This window comes from Rattus norvegicus, chromosome 18 (assembly GCF_036323735.1).
Source record: "Rattus norvegicus strain BN/NHsdMcwi chromosome 18, GRCr8, whole genome shotgun sequence".
NCBI classification, from domain to species: domain Eukaryota; kingdom Metazoa; phylum Chordata; class Mammalia; order Rodentia; family Muridae; genus Rattus; species Rattus norvegicus.
This window is the reverse complement of record NC_086036.1, coordinates 56,767,145-56,790,111: the sequence shown is the minus strand read 5'-3', so window position 1 is coordinate 56,790,111 and position 22,967 is coordinate 56,767,145. Positions and strand designations below refer to the sequence as shown.

General features: G+C 52.3%; 1 protein-coding gene across 3 annotated transcripts in view; it reads right to left on the bottom strand.

Annotated features, from left to right (window-relative positions):
• The window catches only part of Pdgfrb (platelet derived growth factor receptor beta), a 38,881-nt gene extending 19,117 nt beyond the window's left edge, over window positions 1-19,764 (bottom strand). Inside the window, exons 1-4 of one of the 3 annotated variants that reach the window (NM_031525.2) lie at window positions 19,365-19,764; window positions 4,629-4,674; window positions 3,283-3,603; window positions 66-332 (exon numbers count right to left, since the gene is read on the bottom strand). In NM_031525.2, coding sequence (NP_113713.1) covers window positions 66-332; window positions 3,283-3,603; window positions 4,629-4,668 — 628 coding nt within the window. In that variant the 5' untranslated portion in view covers window positions 4,669-4,674; window positions 19,365-19,764. Of the gene's footprint in view, window positions 1-57; window positions 333-3,282; window positions 3,604-4,628; window positions 4,675-13,495; window positions 13,520-19,364 lie in introns of those variants that run through there. The other 2 variants (XM_039096573.2, XM_063277094.1) reach the window with 2 other exon arrangements.
• Between the last annotated feature and the right edge of the window lie 3,203 nt (window positions 19,765-22,967).

The following is a 22,967-nucleotide window of genomic DNA, read 5'->3' as shown; positions in this document are numbered from 1 at the left end:
CGGAGCTGTGCACTTAGTAAACGGACAGGTGATTCTTCCATGAAGGGCCAGAAAGCGGGGCTCACCCTGCAGGCTGTAGACATAGTAAGTATCGGAGTCCACTTCCCTGTCCCCAATGGTGGTTTTGCAAATGTAAGTCTTGTCCTCAAAAGTACCAATGAAACCTCGCTGGTGGTCATAGGGTACATGTAGGGGGATATCCACTTTCTTCTCATGCAGCGTCACCTCCAGCTGGGGGTCTGTCACTCGGCATGGAATCGTCGTCTCAGTGACATCCGTGACAAAAATGAATAGGTCCTCAGAGTCCATCGGGAGGAAGCCCATGGTGGGATCTGTCAAGAGTAGAGCCAAGGAATGAATGTCCTGGTTAGAATTTGTCAACTTGACATCAGCTAGGGTCATCTGGGAAGGAGAAACCTGGATTGAGAAAATGCCTCCATCGGATAACCTGTAGGCAAGTCTGCGGGGCATTTTCTTGATTAATGACTGATGTGGAAAGGCTCAACGCCCTGTGGGTGATGCCCTGCATGGGCAGGTGGTCTTGGGGTATATAAGAAAGCAGGCTAGGCAAGCCATGAGGAGCAAGCTACATTCCTCCATGGCCTCTGCTTCAGTCTCTACCATCAGGTTCCTGCCCTGACTTCTCTTCCTGATGGACTGACTGTAAGCTACTAAAATGAAGTAAATCCTTCCCTTCCCAATTGCTATTGGCAAACTTGTTTAATCACAGCCAGAACAGTGAGGTTCTAGCCGTCCGGTGAATTGCTTTTTGACTTTGAACAGTCTCTTCCCCTTTCTGCCCCTCAATCACCTCAATGTAGAATAAGGATGCTGCTATGGTTCTGGTGTTGGTCCCCTGCAAACTGCATTCAAATATAATTGCCATTGTAATGGTATTTACAGGTAGAATAAGTAAGGGATGACTGTCAGCTTGTCTGGGTGGGGAAGGCCTGGACTCCCAGCTACTTGTGAAGCAGATGGGAGATGTTAGAGAACTGTGGAGCTGAGGCTTGCCAATGCTTCTGGGTGAATTCAAGGCCAGTCATGGCAACCTTGTGAGACTCTGCCTCAAAATGAAGAGTTAAAAACAATAATAGTGAGGCTGGGGAGATGGCTCAGGGGTTAAGAGAACTTGCTGTTCTTCCGGAGGATTTGAATTTGTTTCCTAGCACCTGCATCAAGTAGCTCACAACTGCCTGTAATTCCAGCTGGTAAACACACACATACACACACACACACACACACACACACACACACACAGACACACAGACACACACACAGACACACATACACACACATACACACACAGACACACACAGACACACACATACACACACACATACACACACACATACACACACAGACACACACACAGAGACACATACACACATACACACACATACACACAGACACACACACAGACACACACACAGACACACACACAGACACACACATGCACACACACACAGACATACACACAGACACACACATGCACACACACACAGACACACACACACATACATACACAGAGACACATACACACATACATACACAGAGACACATACACACATACACACACACATACACACACAGAGACACACACAGAGACACATACACACATACACACATGTATGTACACACAAACACACAGACACACACACAGACACATACACACACATACACACATACACACATGCACACACACAAACACACACACAGACATACACACAAGCACACACAGACACACACACATACACACACACATACACACACAGAGACACATACACACATACACACACAGAGACACATACACACATACACACACAGACACACACAGACACAGACACACACACAAACACAGACACACACACATACACACACATACACACACACATATACACACACAGACACATACACACACACAGAGACACATACACACATACACACACATGTATGTACACACAGACACACACAGACACATACACACATATACACACACAGACACATACACACACACAGAGACACATACACACATACACACACATGTATGTACACACAGACACACACAGACACATACACACATACACACAGACACACACAGACACATACACACACATACACACAGACATACACAGACACACACAGACATATACACACACACAGACACACACACAGACACATACACACACACTCATGCATGCACACACATACACACATGCATGCACACATGCACACACACATGCACACACAGTGCACTCATACACATAAATAAAAATAAATAATTTGAAAAATAATCATAATGTAAAGGCCTGGGGATGTGGTTCAGTGGTAACGTCCTTCCCTAGTATGGACAAGACCCTGGGTTCAATCCCCAGTATTAAAAAGGAAAGTTGAAGCAGGGGGATTACTCATGAAGGCATCATGGACTGGTGCAGTTACGAAGGGATAAGTTCAGCCTCCTCTCCTGTCCTACCCCTTCAGTCTTTGCCATGGTATAAGGTAACAAGGCTTTTGCTACGGCTAGAGACGGGGAGGTGGCCTGCCTAGCATTCATGAAAGAGGCACCATAGTACATTCAGGTGGTGGAGGCAGGAGGTAGGTTCAAGGCTGGGGTTGGCCATATAACAACTAGACATTGCCTCAAAAAGAAAAGAAGCTGAGTGTGACAGCACCTGCCTTTGATCCCAGCACTCAGGAAGCAGAGGCAGATGGATTTCTATGAGTTTGAAGGCAACCTGGATTACACAATGCCCTCCATACCGGCCAAGGCTACGTACATGTGAGACTTCCCAGGGTGAGAGGAGGAAGAGGAGGAAGAAAAAGAACATATTCTTGCCAGATGCTGACCCCTAGATCTTGAGGGGCCCTTGCTAGATGCTGGCCTCTAGAACAGTGTACTGATCGATTCTGTTCTTTAGAAATCCTCTTGGGTCTTCTGTTAGCACAGTGAGACTGAAGAAGATGCTCTCATTGGCCATTTCCTGCTCTTCCTGCGATGTTGACAGCGGGGGGAGTCAGAGTGAGGAGGTGAGAGGTCATAAAGGTACCTAGGGCTCAAAGAACCAGGGCAGTAGGATATGGAAGCCAAAACGAACAGGTTGAAACCAGCCGAGAATGCAGAATTCTTGGGAGACAAGAGCAGAGGTGGCTGGGAGAGAGGAGACAACCAGCGGAAGGAACATGCTGGCTGAGGCAGGCTGGACGCTGCTCTCTTTGCCTGTATCTAGCAGAGCCCTGAGGTACTCTTGGAGTTCCCTTCTGTGCTGTGTGCTGTATCCTTACCTGGCACAAAGATATAGATGCGCTTCCGCTCACTGAGCTCTGGCCCCAGTGAGTTGTTGTAGACACAAAAGTATTCTCCGGTGTCTCCCCCAGTGACATTAGTCAGTGTCAGCACACTGGAGAAGGTGCCATCCTGGTTCATGGCTGCTTCTTGCCAGGGCACCTGGGACATCTGTTCCCACATCACTGGAGCTGAACTTGAGCATGTCAGAACAAAGGTGCTCGAAATGTTGAGGACGAACTCTGGCCCAGGGGGCGTGATGACTAGGCCTTGGGAGATCTGTGGTCCCAGGAGCAATAGCACGAACAGCAACAATTGGCCTTTGGGCGAAAAGAGTCACACATCATGGTCACGGCAAAGAGATGTTAGCCCCTCCCTCAGAGTTGTCTGGGAGGCCTGAGTTTCTCTCAAGTCTTTAAAGACTACATCTTCCCATTCAATGCAAGTTGCTTGCTTGATCGTTGTCAGGCCCTCAAGGGCTCCTTTCCCAGGTCTCTGCCTCATCTGACTCCAGCCTCCAAACCCTTCAGCTATGTTATGTGCAGGCAGCATGCAGGAGAAAGAGGCAGGAAATCCTGTGGAAGCAATCCCCAGACCTCCGGTTCCTGCATTGCCCTCCAGGTCACTCCCTGGTCATCTTCGCTGTAGCTGCTTAGGTTTCTACAGAGCTCACAGGTGACCATAGGAAAGAGGTTCTCACGTAGCTCAGAGTCGGGGCAGACTTAGGGCCATTGAGATGCTGAGGCCCCTGAGGGCTTGAAGGACAGGGCGTGGGGAGGGTTAGGATGTGTATGTGTCAAATGATTGGTGCCTCCCCCGTGCACCTTCTCAGGGAGGATTAGGAGAAGCAGCTATGGTCACTCACTGTTCACAGGGAGGATTTGTCAGCCACACCCCCGTGTTCCCTAGTGTCCAAGGTCAGGGCAGATGCAGTCAGTCAGCAGGGCCATCAAACAATGGTGAGTAGGGCAGGCCACTGGCTCATCACTGGGTCCTTGAGCATTTGCCCAGACCTTGGAGAGCTGAAGGCAAGTGTCCAGCTGGACTGGAGAGGGATAGAGGAGGCTGGAGTATCTCAGAGGGGGCCGTGGATGCAGTAGAATAAGCAAGGAGCTTGAGCTCGTGGTTCTGGACAAGGAGGGATCCATTGAGTGGATGGAAAGAAAAGCTAATAGGTGAGTGGCTGAAAGAGGCCTCTACAGACCGCTTCCCAATCCAGGGAAACTGAGACTCAAGAGCGCTGTGGAACTTCCAGACTCTCGGGTCCTGGTGCTACCAAGCATCACCACTGCCAGCTCCCGAGGGACATCCTTGGGGCTCTCACCCTTGTCTCCAGCTTACTTACCTCTGAGGACTGAAGCTGGCATCACCTCTGGAAGCCCCATGGTGCCCTGTAGAGTAAAACATGGATCAGAGTCCAGTGTGGGCTAAGGCCCACCTTAGACCTGGTTCCTGAAGGGTCAGCTCTGCCCGGGCATCCAGTCGCCTATCTCAAGGCTGGGAAGATGTCCAGGTCCCCAAGCTCTCTCCTCTCTTCTTCCAGCTCTTACATGACCTTGGTTGAGTCCCTTGCCTACGGGTCCCTGTATGTTACACTGGAGTGGGGGGAGTTGGGCTAGATTGGGGACTTGGCAGCTCTGATGGCCCTGTCCTCGTCCGGTTGACAGTTCCAATACCAGGCACTTATCTGCCAGCACAAATATTTGGGAAAGTGTGATGAAAGGCCTGGAGGAATCGGAGGGGGTGAGCCAGAGCCCAGAGAGCTCCCACAGCTCCCTCCACAAGCACAACAGGAAATGGGATGTCTGTGGGAAGGGAAGTGGGGAGGGGGTGGGGGTCAGGACTATGGAATGTGGGAGTGGGCTGGCCCCCCTACTCAGCACAGAGCTGCACAGGAGGCCCAGGAGAGAGGAACCAGGTTCCCAGCCCTGTCTAATTCATCAAGCCTTAAAGGTTCTTGGAGACTACTGAGGCCAAACTTCCTACCTCCGCCTTCCATGTCTGCATGGGGAAACTGAGGAACAAAGACCTTTACCCAAGGTTCGCAATGGAGCCTGTTCAAGAGGGAGACAGCTGAAGAGTAGGAACAGAGACAGAGGAGACTTGTGAACAGAGCGCTAGAGCAGGGACACAGATGGGCACAGTGTATCGGGTGAATCTTTGATTCGTCCTTCCTCTCAGCAGCCTTTCCTCAGATAGCAATAGCCAGGTATGGTCAGAGTCACAGATCAAGAAACATAGGAGGCAATCATGTGATGGGCAACAAGGAGCATCCTGAGACTGTGGGGCTGCAAGGCCTGGACCAGTTTGTCAGCTCCATCACTTTCCCTGGGGCTGAGGAGTCAGGTCTCACGAGCTCCACTGCCTGAGCCCTGTCTGCGGGCAGAGCCTCCAGCTAGAGAGAAGCTAATGAATGCATCATCCGTGAGGGCTATAGTCACACATGGTGCATCAGACACCTCAAGACAGAACTCTAGCTCTGTTCAACACCTTAAGAAGCAAGCTGCACAGACCTGCTTTACCCCATCTTTCGACAGCCTGCAGGGCCCTGAGTTTCTCCTCTCAGAATTATCCTTGGTCAAAACCTTCCTGATGTCCCATTCTCCGTCTTCCCTATGACATCCCTCTAGTGTCGACCCCTCCAGCTGGACACCAGGCATCCTGGAACTGCCTAGACAGCATTTGGGTGCACGGCCAACAGGCCCTACAGAGGCCATCTTCCCCCTTGGTGCGTGCCCCTCTCGCTCCCCACTTCCTGCCAGAGATGTGGGCCAAAGAAAATCATAGCAGCCCAGGGTGGGGGAGGACCCATCTCAGCCTTCCTCCCCTCCCCTCCCAACCCTCCCTGGCTGGCCACAGTGTTTATTATTCTAAAGGAGGAATTTGGCCCGCTGGCCAGGGGATGGGAGGTCACTGTAAGGAGGCTGGTCTGACTCTGGTAGGCTGTGTTGACCCTGTAGGCTGGAACCCCTGGCATGCAGTCCCCAACCCTTCTACTTTGTGGCACACCATCTTCCCTTCTCAGGCCCTCTCCAGCAGGGAATAAGGCTGGGGTAGCTAAAAGTAAGGGCTCTAAGCCAGGAAGGAGCCTTCTTAAACGGGAAGTAGAGACCCAGAGAGGCTCAGAATCATGACCAGGTCACATAGACACAAAGTGGGTTCCAGCTGTCTGTCGGAAGGACAGACTAAGCAAAGGAGCTGAGGGACACTGCAAGTCACAGATGCCAGCAGTCTTGGACTTGAACAGCTCCCCTCACCAGGCCCTTGAACCCACTGTGACAATGACCAGATCTCCTGCCAGCCCAACTCATTTGCATATTCATTCCCAGACAGGTTGTGATGGTCTTCTTTTTTGGTTTGCTTGGGGTTTTGTTGTTGTTTTATTTTGGGTTCTTTTTTGGGGGGGGGGCAGGATTTCTCTGTGTAGCCCTGGCTGTCCTGGAACTCACTATGTAAATCAGGTTGACCTCTAACTCAGTGATCCGCCTGCCTCTGCCTCTCAAGTGCTGGGATTAAAGGTGTGCACCACCACGCCCAGCTCTGTGATCTTAAAAAGCTGTCACTATTCAAAAGTTCTACCTGTCTGACTTACTGATGAGAATGTCTGGCCGCCATTATTCTCAGTGGGGTGGCCTGAGGAAGAAATGGCTGGTCAGGTATGCTGATGTCATGTTTGAGGCCACAGTACCTGGGAATCCATGACCCATCTCATCTCACTGATCTAGGGGGTAGATTCAGACACACTGTCTAAACGGCCACAGTTTCTCCACACAGCTAGAAGTTAGGTGTTTTCTCAGGTGACTTCCCACCAAATAAACTCGGGTGTGGAAGTGGGTATGGGCGGCCAGCCGCAGATGGAGGATTCATCAGTGTGGGTAGAAAAATCTCCAAACCCCACTCCCTGGCTGTGGTCAGGAAGTCCTTGGTATTGCTCTGTTCAGGGTAGGTCCAGAGAAGGGGTCTGCTCAGCTTTTCACGACAGATGTGAGACACCCCTTAGGGAACAGGAGTGACCCCCGGGGGAACGAGCGGGCTTGGGAGTCATCCTCAGAGCCTTGGCCTTCCCGCTTGTCACAGCGTGCACAGTTTCCCACTCCTTTCCCACCATTTTAATCTAAATAAATCTAGCCCATCTTGGCCACATCCGCCAGCATCAGTTTTCCTCCCTCGGGGTCCTGAGGCTCCCACGACACAAGCAGTCTGGGAAGGGGGGGGACCTGTATTGCTGCCAAAGGGAGGCCTGCATACGGTGAACACATGCACAGTCCAGATGCTGCCTACGCTCTCTCACACACGCTCTTCTACAGCGCACACACACACACGAGTAGCTATTCGGGTGTGCGCCCAGCCCTCATTCAGGCACGAACCATGTGCATGCCCACACAAGACCCACGCACACACGGCCCCCTCAGTGCCCACCGCACGTGTACGCTGCACAGACGGATGCTTGGATACTTTACGGTGTGTTCATCAGAGAGGCCCTTGTGTATAACAGTCACTCATGTAAACCACCCCATCCCCCAACATAGGACATATCCAGAGCATGTGTACACAAACTCACAGTCACCCTCTGCCCACGTATCCGTGAACAAGCATAGAGGAGCTCTAAGCCTCACTTGCTGAGGCACGCATTGCCTCACTGGATCCTCTGACAGCTCTGAGGTGGAGGATTATTCCCATTTTATAGGTAAGAGAATGGAGGCAGAAACTGCTTTTGGGAAATTGCCAAGAGATGCAGACCAGACAAGAGGAACCTTCCGGCTGAAATGAGGCAGCGTGCCTGTCCACCGCCTGCCACCCCCTGCAGATTTCCCTTGGTACAATGTGTGGTTGGGCAGAGGGCAGTGGGTGGGGACTGACTGAGACAGATGGCTTGGAGACGAATGTAGCTGAGGCCCGGCAGAACTTGGTGACTGAATGTCGGAAGGACCCAAGGCAGGCTCCAGAGGTATGGAGTAGCCCAGGAGTGCCTACGACAGGGGCACAAATCTATGTTCTAAGATGAGAATGAGACAATACCTAGGCTTAAGAGTTGCCGCTAAGGGGACTGGAGAGATGGCTCAGTGGTTAAGAGCACTGATTGCTCTTCCAGAGGTCCTGAGTTCAATTCCCAGCACATAGTGACTCACAACCATCTGTAATGAGATCTGATGCCCTCTTCTGGTGTCTGAAGACAGCTACAGGGTACTTGAAAGAAAGAAAGAAAGAAAGAAAGAGAGAGAGAGAGAGAGAGAGAGAGAGAGAGAAAGAAAGAAAGAGTGAGTAGCCACCAAGCTGGTTGCAAATGTGGAGGGTTTTGTTGGCACTGAGTGGAGGCAGAGGTCAGCTCAGACAGAAACCCAATGGGATGGGAGAGCAGAAAGCCAGCTGCGGTTCAAAGGGGCACTCGGTGGAGTCGGCCAGCTTCAGTCCCACCAAGTTCTGAATAAACAAGATACCCAAGCAGGAGGCCCAATCCTGGGGTCACAGGGTCAGAACCTTGGAATGTCAATGCCCTGCAGCCAGGAAACATCTACCTATCCCTTTCTGAGGCTCACTGAACAGATCACTGAACAGACAGGAAGCTGAGGATTGGGATGGGACATGAAAAATCCTCTCTCTCTCTCCCTCCCTCCCTCCCTCCCTCCCTCCCTCCCCCTCCCTCCCTCCCTCCCTCCCTCCCTCCCTCTCTCTCTCTCTCTCTCTCTCTCTCTCTCTCTCTCTCTCTCTCTCTTTCTCTCTCTCCAGGATGGTCTCAAATGGGTTTTGGGCTGTTGGAGCTCACCAACCCCTACCGGGGCTTTATGTGTCTCTTAACAGGACAGTCACCCTCCTTAACCCGCCCTATGACAGGGAGACCTGTGACAGAGATTCAGAGGTGAGACCTGCTAAATCACTGACCAAAGTAGACACAAACTGGCTCCCTGGCTTGGTCCTATCTTCCAAATCAGGGCCCCTGCACGGCCCCTGCACCAATGGAAGGAAATATAGCTATTGCCTCTCTGTCGTCCCATTATTACAGCCCAAGTCAAGAGAGTGGAAAAACTTTCCAGACTGACGCTATAGCTCTCGGGACCCTTGCCCTGTGGACCTGGAATGCCGGGTTAGGGGTGAGGGTGGGGTGAGTCTCCTTGACCCAGACTGGGATGCCATGACTCAGCTCAGAAGAGGCAGCCAGTTCTAGACGGGATGTTGGAGGGGGTGGGTAAGAGGAATCTGCAGCCAGGGACAAAATCCTTGGCTAACAGCTGGGCAGTGAGCAAGTGACAATGGTCTGGTCTGGACCTGACAGAGTTTGGCACTTCTCGCCTTCCCAGATCCAGCTGACATGGGTGTGATCTTATAGTACCAGTTAGGAAGCTGCCCTGCTCCACCCCAATCCTGGGAGCCAGAGAAGGGTCTGGAGGATGAGGATACAGTTTCAAGTGGGATCAGAAACCTGGGAAGGAAAGAACCCATCCCTTCATCCTAGGGCACATTTTCCTGGAGAAGTCTCAGCCATGCTAGCACTCCACAGTGCATCTCCCCAGGCCCCCTCAGGAGCATCTCCATGTCCCTTGCCCCATCATGACCATTCAGTCTCCCTCGTCCCCTCTGGCCTCACTTCCTTTCTCTAAAGCACCCATCTGACCCTGTCGTTCCCCTGACCTGCCCATGGCTCTCTGTGGCGCCATGACTATAGGGAGCATCATCAGGACGAAGGTCACTGTCCTCTCTGCTCCCCAGGGTACCACACTCATTCTGTGCTCCTCTCCCCAGGAGTCCTCCCCAGGGATAAAATGGAAATGAAACGAAACAGCCTATTTTCTGGAAGTCCAAAATAAAACGAAACATCTGTCTGGAAAGGAACCAGGCAGATAAAGAATAAACCAATCCTCCCCCAGCCCCCGCCATCCCCCAGCCCAGCCCCCACAGAGTGTGAGAGCTGGGGGTTAGATGGCATTCTAACAGCCTGTGGGAAAGTGTTCAGTGTGTGCCTGACAGCACTAGGGGCCCCGGGGAGGGGGCCCGGGATCCCCACGCATGCTGGGAACCAGCCTGGGAAGGAGGTCAGAGAGGAGGATGGGAGGTCCAACCATGCCTCTGCCCACAGCCCAGGCGCCTGCAGAGCAAGCACTTCCTGCCCCCTGCCTCAGGCGCCTTGCTGGCCTCAGGCTCAGCCCCCTCAGCTTCATTCCAGGCCATACAGCCTGGCTCTGCAGATGCCCTGGGACACTGCTCCCCACCCCAGCCCCCCACCCCCACCCCTCCGCCAGCTTCCAGTCTCCAGGGGCTCACTTGAGGCTTCTCTTGTCAGTTATTTCAGAAGAACCGAGGACTTAGATAGCCTTGGAGAGTTCCAACATGGTAGCCGCTCTACCTTGGGCCATCCCTTCTGTGCCTAGCACCCCTTGCATAGTCACAGAAGGCCAATTTAAGGCCTTTGTCTGCCACCTGGTCCAGACTCTCCCGAGAGTGAACCCGTCAGGTTCTCCGCCCGATCCACCACACCCTGTTGCTCTCCCGCTTCACAGATGAGAAAACTGAGGTCTGAAAGGAAGGCTACAGTGCAAAATCCTTGGCAGGCTGTCACTAAGCCTGTCTAGCACAACACCCATTCATGTACGCTCTGCCTTTCCTGCAGGACTAACAGGTTGGTCCTGCTTCTGTCCACCAGCCTTCCCATAGGCACTGATCAGGCCAACAGAAAGGACCGTAGAAGCCCAGGCGGCACCAACCGTATGCCAGTCACAAGTCTGTGCCTGTTCCTTCCTATTCTGGACTTCTCCACACTTTCTTCTGAGCTGGGCCAAAGTGGAATCAATGGTCATGGTGCTACAATCTTAGGGCCAGTAGGGGTCACACATGCCCTATTCCCCCCACCCCCACCCCTTCTTTGCACACAGCCTAAAACAGCAATCTCACCATTTCACCTGTGGCCCTTTCTACCTAGACAGCTCAGGATCCTCAGAGACCAGACCACCACCGTGGTTTTATTATAGTGAGCACAGTCTGTCTTTCTCTGTTCCTTACACCACCAACCTTCCCATAGCCACTGAACAATGACCTTTCGTCTCACTCACTGTTCCAACCTGAAAACAAATGAAAGCCCCAACTAATTTGAAGCCAGACGTTCTGTTTAAAGAAGTGATCCACAGATTTTACTTTGTCCACACAACAGTTGTATGGGGGAGGGGTTCATTGTACCCATTTCAAAGAGGAGAACACTAAGTCTCAGGGAGGTTTGGTGACTTGCCTAAGGTTACATAACCAATGATCATAAGAGTTAGGATAATATATAAACCCAGGCTGGTTTGGGTCCAAAGCCTGTTTTCTTAACCACTGAGCAAGACAGCCCTGCTCCCAACTTGAAGCAAATCTGGTCCACAGGAAATTGCTGCTAGCTGAAGCCCTCAGAAGTAGAAAGGATTCTCCAAGGTCAGGGCCCTGCCTTGGAGACAGAAGTCAGGGCCCTTTTGAGACTTCACCATAGAATCTGAGTATCGGGAGGATATTAGGATCCATAGCCTGGGTGGGTAGAGTGGCTGGCACTTGCCTTTAATCCCAGCTCGTAGGCAGCAGAGACAGGAAGATCTCTATGAGTTCAAGGACAGCTTCAACATTGGAAGTTCTAGGCTGGCCAAGACTATATGGTAAGGTCCTATTCAAAAACAACAACAACAACAACCCAAAAGGAAATTCTTGCAGAGAAAAACCCCAGTTTGGTCTTGTCACTAGTGCTGTTGAGACAGAGTATGTGTTGCCCCCTCTGCCTCAGGCCTGCCTCTATGGGTCCAGCACCCCTAGAATACCCGCAGATGGCCTGGGAAGTTACCGAGTTCTAGCCTCTACCTCCCTCGGCTGCCCTCCCTGCCCATCCTTACCCCCCTACTCCTACCCTCCCCCCACCAGCCTCATCTAGGGCTGGTGCCATAGCAACTGAGAGCACCAGGCCCTGGCAGCCAAGGAGCCCCTGAGAGGGGTCCCGGGCTGTGGCTGGGAGGAGTGCAGCAGGCGCAAACAAGCAAACCTTCTGTTTCTCTGGCTGCTACCATCGGGATCAGCCGTGGGCTGGGGGGCCTCACGGAGAATGTGTTCTCCGAGCCAAGTGGGCAGGGGGCAGGCAGGCCTCGAATCCCAAGCCTGGAAGACCAGCACACGGCCTTCCCCCACCAGCCCATAGCCCACAGATCAGGCAGGAACTGCTGGCGAAGGAGAAACCCCGCCACTGATCCGTGCCAATTATAGAACATTGAGATTCTCCTCAGAGCCCTCCTGGGCACTGAATAGGGAGGGAAAATGTCCACGTTTCCTTCCCCCTCGCCCTCAGACACATTCAGCATCTCTCCCTTATCCCTTCCTGCTTCACCCTGCTCTGTTAACTTGCCTTCTTCGTGTCTCATTCCCCAGGCCTTAAAACAGGCTATAAACCAGGCCTTTACACTCAGACACTGGGGCTGGGGCTGAAGTTCACACAAGCAGATACTTGGAGGAGGGCCTAGTACCCCCATGTGAAATCAGAGAGCACCTTCTTCGTCCCTCTCCACCCACAGGAGAAGTCATTCATTCAGCCAGTCTGAGGTGCAGAGCTGAGACCTAGACAAGCTTGCTCAAGAGAAGAGAGGCAGGTGATACAGAAGATGGCTGAGGAAGGTCCAGAGAAGGGCTATGTGGGAAGTGGGAGCCACCCATAGTATGAGATCGCAGCAGCTCCACTCCACTGTGCTACCCTGAGGTTCAGTGAGAAGTGTTGTTAGCCACCCACGGAAAAGCTAAATCTGATAGGTATCTCCCTGTCCATGGCTATCAGCTAAGCCTTCTCTAGACCTCAGCTTGAGTTTCCACAAATCACGGGACAAACCTAATGGTTATTTGGGATCTCTCCAAATTCCCAGTGTAAGACTGAGCCTATGGTCAGTGCCCCGCTGATGCTTACACAGCACAGGACAGAGTGAGTGACTATGCAGAGTGAGATCTTCTCTTCCTCAGGCCTTGTCCTCAGCTATTACCTAGTGGCAGTATTTTCTAGGGTGGAAACTGGATTGGGCAGACAAGGGTGACTCTTTTCCTCTTGGTGATAAGACAGGCAGCTGTTGGGAGCAGAACAGACAGACCAGATGCATGGTATCCTGAAGCCAGTGAGCTATCCCTGATGCTACCCAGGGCAAGGAGGTGGCACGGGAGCTCAGGCCACCTGGGAGAGCTTTTCCATCATAAAACCACTTTGTCCACACCAAATCTCAGTCCTCCTACCTGGCCGCTCTGTGGCAGCTCTGAGGTTAGCCTGTCTCTGTGTTTCCAGATGAGAGCCTTCTGCTACGCCAGTTCAAGGTGATGAAGAGCCTATGACTTACTCCACTGATCAGTAAACAGTAGCCATTATGATTCTGTGAGGTTCGGCCTCTGGGGTTTAGTTGGGTTCTACGACCGATGACTCCAGGGCAGGTATTCTGTTTGAGTGACCTTTGGAAAGTGAGGCGGCATCTGGGGTGAAGGGCAGTATCAGGTCTGATCGACTAGAGCTGAAGTGGGTCAGCCAAGTGATAGGTGACAGGCAGCGGAGGAAGAGATGGCCTGGGGCACTGGGTGAGCATTTGGGCTTTGCCTTGGACATATCAACGAATCGTTTTTTTCTGGGGTTTAACAGTAATGGCGGATGGCTAGCTACTGAAGGTAAGAGTGTCATAATGGCCAGCCCGGGTGGGGATGGGGTGTGTTGGAGAGTGGCACAAGCAGGTATTTCATGGGAGATTGTGAGTTGGCATAAGGGCAGAGTCAGAGTCCAGTTTCCAGGATGAGGTCATTCCAAACCCAGCTGGAAGCCCCCAGGAGAAGCAGGTATATATTATGTGGGGCAGGTATAAAGTGAGAAGGGGAGGTGTTGTTTTGTGACTGCCTCCTCCTCTTCTTTTTCCTCCTCCTCCTCCCCCTCCTCCTCTTCCTCCTCTTCTTCCTCCTCTTCCTCCTCCTCTTCCTCCTCTTCTTCCTTCTCTTCCTCCTCCTCCTCTTCTTCCTTCTCTTCCTCCTCCTCCTTCTTGTTTCCTGAGGCAAGTTTTCTTTTCTATGTAGTTCTGGTTGTTCTGGAGCCTGCTTTGTATACAAGGCTGGCCTCCCTCTGGAGTGGTCTGGACTTCTCTACTGCCTTTGTACCATTTAAGCTCAGCCTCAGGAGAGGAGGAGGAGCTGGTGGGACTACAGCCCCTGGGAACCCACTTGCCAAAAAAGAAAAGTAATAAGGTCACCCACAAAATGTGACTGTCAGCCTCACGAAGCCTGGTAGGAGGAACAGGGCATGGAGGTCAGCTGGGAGTGTTAGCCTAGCCTGTGAGCAGGGTGATCCCCAGCACCAGGTAAATTCGAAGTGGTGGTGTGTGACTACCCCTCCTCCATACAGGGGGTGGAGGGAGGAAAGTCAAAAGTTCGAGGTTAACTTCAGCTACATAACAAGTTCGAGGAGGTAAGCCGGAGCTATTTAAGACCTTGTCTAGAAAAGAAGGAGTCTGCCCCCATGACACCTAGAAAGGGCTTTCAGTGCTAGAAGCAGAGCAGGATGGGTTGCTGGAGCCATTTATCTTTCCCTTCCTCTTTCCTTCTTCACAGAAGAGAAACCTATGGTCAGAACAGAGAAGGGATGGGTCTGGGAGTTCTATGATCTAGAAAACCACACCAGGAGGTCCCATCCTTCAAATGGCTCTTTGGGTTGTGCCTGAGTCATCAGAAAGCTTGCTCTGCAAGGAAGCTTGGTCCCCAGCACTGCACAAAACGGGGCATGGTGGGACATGCTTATCAGCCTAGCACTTAGGAGGTGGAGGCAGGAGGATTGGAAAGTTCAAGGTCATCCTTGGCTACAAAGGCAGTTCAAGGCCAAACTGGGATACCTGAAAACCTGGAGAGAGGGGAGGTTTGGGGTGGGGGTAGAGGTGGGAGTGAGCTTTGTTCCTCCAAAAACCTATCCTGTAGCCTCATTGCCCAGAGAGGCATGAAGGCTGGTCCCTTGATAACGGGTGGAGCAGGGACCCCTGTGTCTCTGGAGTGGTGGTACGGACACAGGCCCTCTCCCATCACCTGTGATCTGCCTGGCTTGAGACACACTGTTTCTTTTATTTATGACCTTGGGTCCGCTCCCATACCATAGGGAAATCAAACCAAATGAGCCCCGAAAACCTTTTCATCTCTGACGTTCGGACAACTCTTGAACCCCTGACCTTCCTCAGGGACAGCGCTGTCCATCACAGAATGGAGAAGCTGGAACATCCAGCAGATGAAAGGGTCAAGCATCAAGACATCAAACGGGCGCACGCCAAGGCAGAAGGAGCGAGGGTATTAATGTGATTAAAGCTGTACACAGACTTACTTTGATTTTCACCCACCTCCAACAGGCTAAGCATTATGGGTGCCCCTGAGAAAGTGCTTGGGAGTAAAGAGCCTTGGGGCCAGGTCTGGGTGGCGAGGAAGCAGTTTTTCCTGAGTCTGGGACCCTAAGCCTTGTGGGGGAGGGATACCTGGAGGGTATCTGTGCAAGTGGCAAGTGTGTGAATTCTATATTGCTCCCACAGGGGTAGCTCCCTGGGGGTCCATTCCCACTGCTCCTTGTTAGTGCCCCTCTTTGTTTTGGACCAAAGCCTGCTTCCTCTTCCAAAGGAAAGGATCTACAGGTCATTCTTACACAGTCCTCAGCCTCCTTCCCAGCCCTGCTTGCTCTCAGGGAAATAGGCATGCAGACACACCCTGGGACGGGAAACTGGTACATTAAAGGGGCCTCTCCAGGTTAGAAAGGTCTCTCCTCCTCATTGCAGGTTAAGGTTTTCCATTAGCAGCCATTGATCCAGACCTCTTTCTGCAATGTGTAGAGAAAGGGTAAGAAGGGAAAAAAAAAAACAAAACCCTTTCATTGTAAAGTTAAATATGCATGATCCTTGAGTACACAGCAGGGCCTGTGCGGCTGCCAATCTAGGCTGGCAGGGCCTGGAATCCTGGAATTGTTCTGTGGTGGCAGGGAGTTTAGTGATCATCGGGGTCAACCTCTTTGTGCAACTGAGAGAGGACTGAAGGCCACGGTCACATGGCACTCTGGGATTTGAGCCCCTCTCTGGAATGCTGAAGACAGATGAGGCAAGCCCTTGGAGTTTATACTGGGTCCCAGACCCTACTCAGCCTCTCCTCATGAGGCCCTGAAGCCAGAAACACCCAAATGCTATTCCCAGACCCTTGATTTCCTATCTGTGGGACTCTGATAAAGCCTCCTCAGGCACTTCCTCATCTGTAAGAGGGGGAGGATTTGTATCTACTCCTTAAGTTTGCAAGATTTAGTTAGGCTGGCGAATGTGTCTGAGCTTTCTGAATGTCAAGCTCGAAGAACCAACGAGAGAACTTCAAGGTTTCTTCAAGGCACAAACAAGGTTAAAACATACACACACAACAACTATTCAGAGCTGGTCCTGTTCACACTAGCTGAGATGCCACAGAGGGACCCTGGGGAGCAATGACTCCTTTCTCCTACCTAATTGCTTCCAGGGAGGGCAGACTACGAGAAAGAAGTCCCATTGCAAGGACTCACTGCCCAGGGTCCAGAGCCATCTTTCTGGAATGTCCGGTGCCTTCCTCTCTCTCTTCCCATTCCACCACACCAAGCAGCCCATCAAAAACAGCCAGATTCCTTCTTCTAGCATGAGGGCAACTGGTCTGGAGCCAGGACACCTATCAGACATAGCCCAAAGGCAGCTAGTCTCAAACAATCCTGTATACAGATACCAAGTTTCTAGGTCCCTTCCACAGCCAGAGGTTTTTAGGGCTATAGATCATTTTCCTATCTGGATGCTGATGCACAGGAAGTAGAGAGAGTACTGGCTGTCCTCAGCTGTGGCCACAGCTTGTAGTAATCAGGTTAACATCGCAGATCTTGTTGGTTAAGCCCACAAACTGTCACACCCTTCACAGAGAAGACTGGGGCCCAGCCAACAGTAAACATCATGCATTAACACCTGACCAGGCATGGTAACACACACTATTGGTCCTAGCACTCAGGAGGCAGAGACAGACAGATTTCTGGGAGTTTGAGACCTGTATAGTGAGTGTCAGTATGGTCAGAGTCGGGGACTTCATAGAGAGACCCTGTCTCAAAACGAACAGTTAACACCTGGTGTGGATCTGCGCGCTCACAACCCCTAGGTATGGAGCAGTCCAGGGCTAGCCACAGGGTGCTTATGTAAGAATGGGCTTCTGACTCTGAATCCCCTGGGCTTTCCGCTGCCTCCCAACATCTGCTAGCAATTACAAGTCCAGCTTTTTTTCCCACAGAGGAAAGAGGGCTGCTGATAACCCCACACTGCCATGCTGTTGTCTGAAGCGCCCGCCAGACAGCCTCCCTCCTAGATCGGGACCAGACATGGGGGTCTTGAAGCATCAAGGCCTGATGCTACACTGTCTGCTGGGGATGATGGAATCCAGAAGGGAGCTCTGCAGGAGGAGGGAGATCGGCCTGAAGATGATGCCAGGGCCATAAGGCACAGCCTTTGGGTTTACTTGCACCTCAGCCTGAACGCTCGCTCTGCTGTGCGAGCCTAGAGCCTCCGTTTCCTCGTCTGTAAACAGGGGTAGCAAAACTGGCCCTGAAGCCTCGCTGTAAGGAATACAAAGTAGACGTGCAACAGGCTCACCCGTGACGGTGACTCTGTGACTGCCTCTCCCTGGAGACAGGGAGAGGACTGATCACTTTAGAAAGATCTGTTGGAGGCTTCTGGGAATCCTTCCTCCTGTACACCACATTCCCATTGCCAACCTGGGGCTGGGCACACTATAGCGGGCAGGGGTGGGTGGGGCACAAGGCAGCAAGAGCCTGGTCCACACGGGCTGTGCTGTGCAAACAGAGGCAGAGAGGCCAGGTGGTATCGTGCTATTGGGAAAGGCACGGCAGGCACCCGAAGACTGGAGGAACCAGGGAGGGCTGCCTGGAAGAGATATGGTTAGCGGGTCCAGGAGAGGGAAGGGATGAGGAAGAGCATTCCAAGGGGGGTGGGGGGGAGGGCAAAAGCCCCAAGGCAGGGTGGTGTAAATTCCTTTCACAAATGCTGGAATCTAACCATCTGGAAGTAAGAAACCAGGCTGGAACCTAAGACCCAGGTCTGTCTGGGGCTGGGGGTGGAGGAAGCTTACAGTTACTTCAGCCCCGCTACTGGGCTGTGGCTACAGTTAGGTGTCTGTCACATGAACATAGAGGAAGAAATCATCCCTGCTTCAGGAAGCAGGTGAGCATCACAGGGGACATTCAGAGTGCCGGGTTCCGGTCCTTCTGCAGGGAGGAGGTGGGGCTTCCCAGACTATAGACACTGGGAAGAAACAGAGGGATCTGAGCAAGAGGGAAGTGTCATCAGACTCAGTTCAGATTTGAGGTTAGAGTGGAGCAGGAGTGCCAAGGGAGAGAACAAATAGAGAAACGGACTGTGAGAGAGGGAGACGGCCCAGCTACAATCTCTCTCCACAGAGGAGCCCCCAGATCTGACAGCCCAGAACTAGACCCCACCCCAGACACATGACCACTAGGCGGGTTTGTAAACTTCCCTCCATCCAGAACTTTGAGACCCAGAATTTTCTCAGTGGCTAAGGGTTTGGAAGGACGTCTTAGGAATCTGGAAAATTTGCAAATCCATTTAAAATCTCCAAAGTCTGCCTGGCGGTTGACTGGCCTGTAGCCAGACTTAGTCTTAGGCACAAGACTTGGTCCAAGGGACAGGGGCCGGAATCCTAAGGTCCTGGTTTCTGCAAAACCTGATAGCTACCTCTGGATTCCCCTCCCTTGCCCCTGCTACCTCTCCCCATCCCCCACAGACTTTGCTGTGCCTTGGAGGTCCTGTTCAATTGACTCCCAGAAAGCTCTGGGGTCGTCTGAAGAGGTTGGGTAGGCAGCAGGATTGAGGGGTAGTAGCAACCCATGGAGGATGGAGGGACGACCCTGATATCAAAGGGGGTCTCTGCCTTCTCCCGTCTGAATTTGCTATAGTTTTTTTCCTTTCCTTTCCTTTTCTTTTTTTTCTTTCTTCTTCTTCTTTTTTTTTCCTGCACAAATAGGCACAGGCTAGGAACGGGGGACAAAACACGGGATGAGGATTCTCGTCTCTGGACTTACCGGGCTACAGATGGCTCCTGATGTGTGCTATCACCCCCTCCAGGAAGTCCTCCTCGCTGTCCTGTTATTTTGCTGGACTCAAAACGGACAGCACAGCGGTAGAAGAGTTGTCCTGGTTGCGGAAAGCCCTGGGAGAATCAGGGGAATGGAGAGGGTGCTCAGGGGAGAGGAGCAGACCGGCCCCTCCTCACTCCAAAAGCATCCTCTGGGAGGAGCGGAGCAGCCTGAGGGGCCGCCCTAGGTCTAGCTGGCAGGCAGGAGACTGACGACTGGTCTGGGCCCGCTCTGGCTCTGGACTCTGTTCTCTTTCTCTCTCAAAGTTACTCCCAGAGCAATCCTATGTCCCAGATAGGGTAGCCGGGACTGTGGCCACAGACAGCCCCAGAGCTCACACCACTGTGGGCTTTACGTGCCCCCACCACCACCACACACTTTGGGGGAAAGGCTGCAGGGCCGATTCTGATTGGCCAAGCTTGGGGAAGGCGGGGGATTGGTGGGGGGGAGCGGTGGAGCAGGGAGGGTGGACGCGTGTGTCTGTTTTCAATTTCAGGGTTTTTTTTTTCCTCTCTCTTTCTTTTCCCCCAAGTTTCTTGTTTTTCTTCCTCCTTTCCCTCTGCTCCCTCCCTTCACCGGCTCGTTCAGGATGTTTAGAAATTCCGCTGCCCACGCCAGTCACTGAGTCACTTTTATTAGAGTGGCCTGCCCCACTTGCCTGATGCCTAGCAAATGGAGCCTCCTTTCACCAAGACACCGAGGTGTGGGAGTGCGTGTGCGTGTGCGTGTGCGTGTGTGTGTGCGCGCGTGCGTGCGTGTGTGTGTGTGCATGCATGTGCGTGCGTGTGTGTGTGTGCATGCATGTGCGTGTGTGTGTGTGTGTGTGTGAGTGCATGCATGTGCGTGCGTGTGTGTGTGCGTGCGTGTGTGTGTTTTCTCCGTGCCTCAGTTTCTTCATCTGTAAACGAAGCGCTGATACTTGGTGTAGTGAACCCAACATTCACTCACTGAGCAAGCCCGCTGAACATCTGTCCTGTGTGAAGAACTATACTGGGTGCTGGAACTCTGTGTGTAGTAAGAGACCCCCCCTGAGTTGGAGAGACATTCCCAGGGAAGCAGGCCCCCAGGAAGGGAGTGGCTGAGGGTCACTAGAGAAAGACCCAAAGCTGACAAGGGCTTGGTCGCTGGCACTTAAACACTGGTACTGCAGAGTCCTGACTCTTCACATGGGCCTAGGAATTTCTCCTTTGCTACCTTAAACTTTGGGTCTGATCCCTGTTCCTCTCTGCACACAGATGAGTGCAGATCAAAGGAGTGAGTATCTGTCTAAACACACTCACTGCAAGCAAAACCCACTAAGAAGATGAGGATGGCGGTGGATGCCTGTGACCCCAGATAGGCACACCAGAAGATGGCTCTTGGCTATACAGGGAGACCCCGTGTGAAAACAGTATTCTTAGACTCCAGAAGCAGCAAGACTTACAAGCAGATCATCCCAGGAACCTAAGGATGGTGGGAACTGAGTTCCCCTCTCAAGTCGTGGCACCTTCCCAGGGGGACCTCACACAACCAGGCTGCGATCACTATGAGCCAGACCACAGGATGATAGGAGACAGCCTGGCTTACGGACTCTTTCTTCTTGTCCCCTGCTCTAGATTTGTCCCTTCCAGTTCTTGTTAATACCACAGACAGGACACAGGACAACACTTCCCATCTCTTCCCAGCGTGACTGCACTGAAATATAAACACTCTCTTCTTCATTGTCATAATTCTGACTGGACTGTCCAGGCAGCAGAGCCTAGTGTCAGGTCTCTGGGGTGGGCCTCCTGAAACTCTCCCAAGAAGGATGACACCCAGTCTTATTTCACTTTGTTTTCTAGAAGAAACAAAGGCCCAGAGCTAAGTGGCAGAGAGAGAGAGAGAGAGAGAGAGAGAGAGAGAGAGAGAGAGAGAGAGGCACGGTGATTGCCCGAGGTCACCCAGCACATTGCCTCACTGACTCAGGCATACCCCCTTTAGCATCCTAAAGCCTCCCGAGGAAGCAGGATGGGATTTTGCCCTGTTTTATAGCAGAGAAACTGAGGTACAAGTTCAGTGAGCTTCCTGAGCTCACACAGCAACAGCAAAGGTTGTGTGGAACCACACTAGCAGAGGTAGGTGCCCACCTTCCTCTTACCCTACCCATCTTAGCTGCCGATCTAGGTACCACCCTGTGTCCCTGTCCACTCCTGCCCATCTCCACAGAGCCCCCAGCTGGTTCTTGTTCACTTTTGCCTCCCTAGATCCTTTCAAAAGGACTGTTAGACTCTAGTGAAACCATCCACTACCACTTCTGGGGAAGCTGGGTTTCAGGGTTTGGAGAAAGGATATCCCAGATCAGGAACAGCTAGGCTCAGCCCTCTTTAATCCTATCATCTGTGTTTCTGTGCCCCAGCCCTTCCTCTTCTCCAGTCCCACCAAGGTCTCAGATCTGAGATTCTTTTATTTATTTTGCCTTTGTTTCTTGGTCTCATCTCCTTAGCAGTTACTTAGCAAAGTACTGGGCAGGACTGTATGGAAGAGGATACCCAGACAGGCTCAGGCCATGTCAGGTAATGAATCTCTAGGTGGAGTACCTGACCCAGGGGTCATAGAGGACATGGATGATGCCAAAGGTCACTCGGTCAAGCCTACACAGGATTTCTTGTACAAAGGCAACTCCCTGGGTTTGAACCACAAACCACAAAACAGAAAGAGGTTGTGGGGTGGGAACCGTGTCCCCAGAATTTCACTTGGCAGTGCTTCCCTGAACCCTCAGATCAATTGCAGTGACCAGTATAGCTTGTCAGAAGCGAGGGGAAGTGTCCACTCCATAGTCCCGAAAGAAGTGAGAACACCCAGCCCTGGAATACGTCACTGTATCCAGGTCCTATTTGAACCTCAGTTTCTCAGCTGGGGGTCTGCTGCACAAAGACCTTGGGCACGACCGAGGGAAAGGAGACTGGCAGGGATTGGGACAGCGGGCAGCTGGGGGTCAAAGACATAGCATAGAGGGGAGGAGTGGTGGTGGCCGATCCCCAGGAGATGCTGGGGGCTGCCGTTTCCGGCCAGCCCAGCCATCCGCTGGCCCATCTGGAACCACTTAGCTCTACCACCATTAACCCTTGGTGGGCACAGGAGCTGTTTCTCCTCCCCCTGATGGGATGCAGGCGATACAGAGCTACACCGAGTGCCACCGGCACCCTCGAAGCCCTGGATCCTGAGAATCAACTGTTACCACTGAGGGTAGATTTGGGACCCAGAGACTAAAGTTGGGTTGAGATTCCAGCCTCTCTATTGGAAACTGGAAGACCTTGAATGAGTCCCCGAGCTGCCCCAGCCTCAGTTTCTTGATCTAGAAAACAGGTAAGTCAGGGCTGGGCCTTCCCTCACGAAGCTTCTTCACCAGTCTGCCGGGAACAGGTAGCATCATCATGCTGGGGTGGCGAACATGTCCCCAGCCCCACTGCAGACAGAACAAACCCAGTACACTCACTCCATGACCAGGTCCTCGGAGCCAGTTTGGCTATGGTCAAACACTGAGGGGAAAACTGCTGAGGACAGATGATGGGTAGAGCTCAGAGGGGGCTC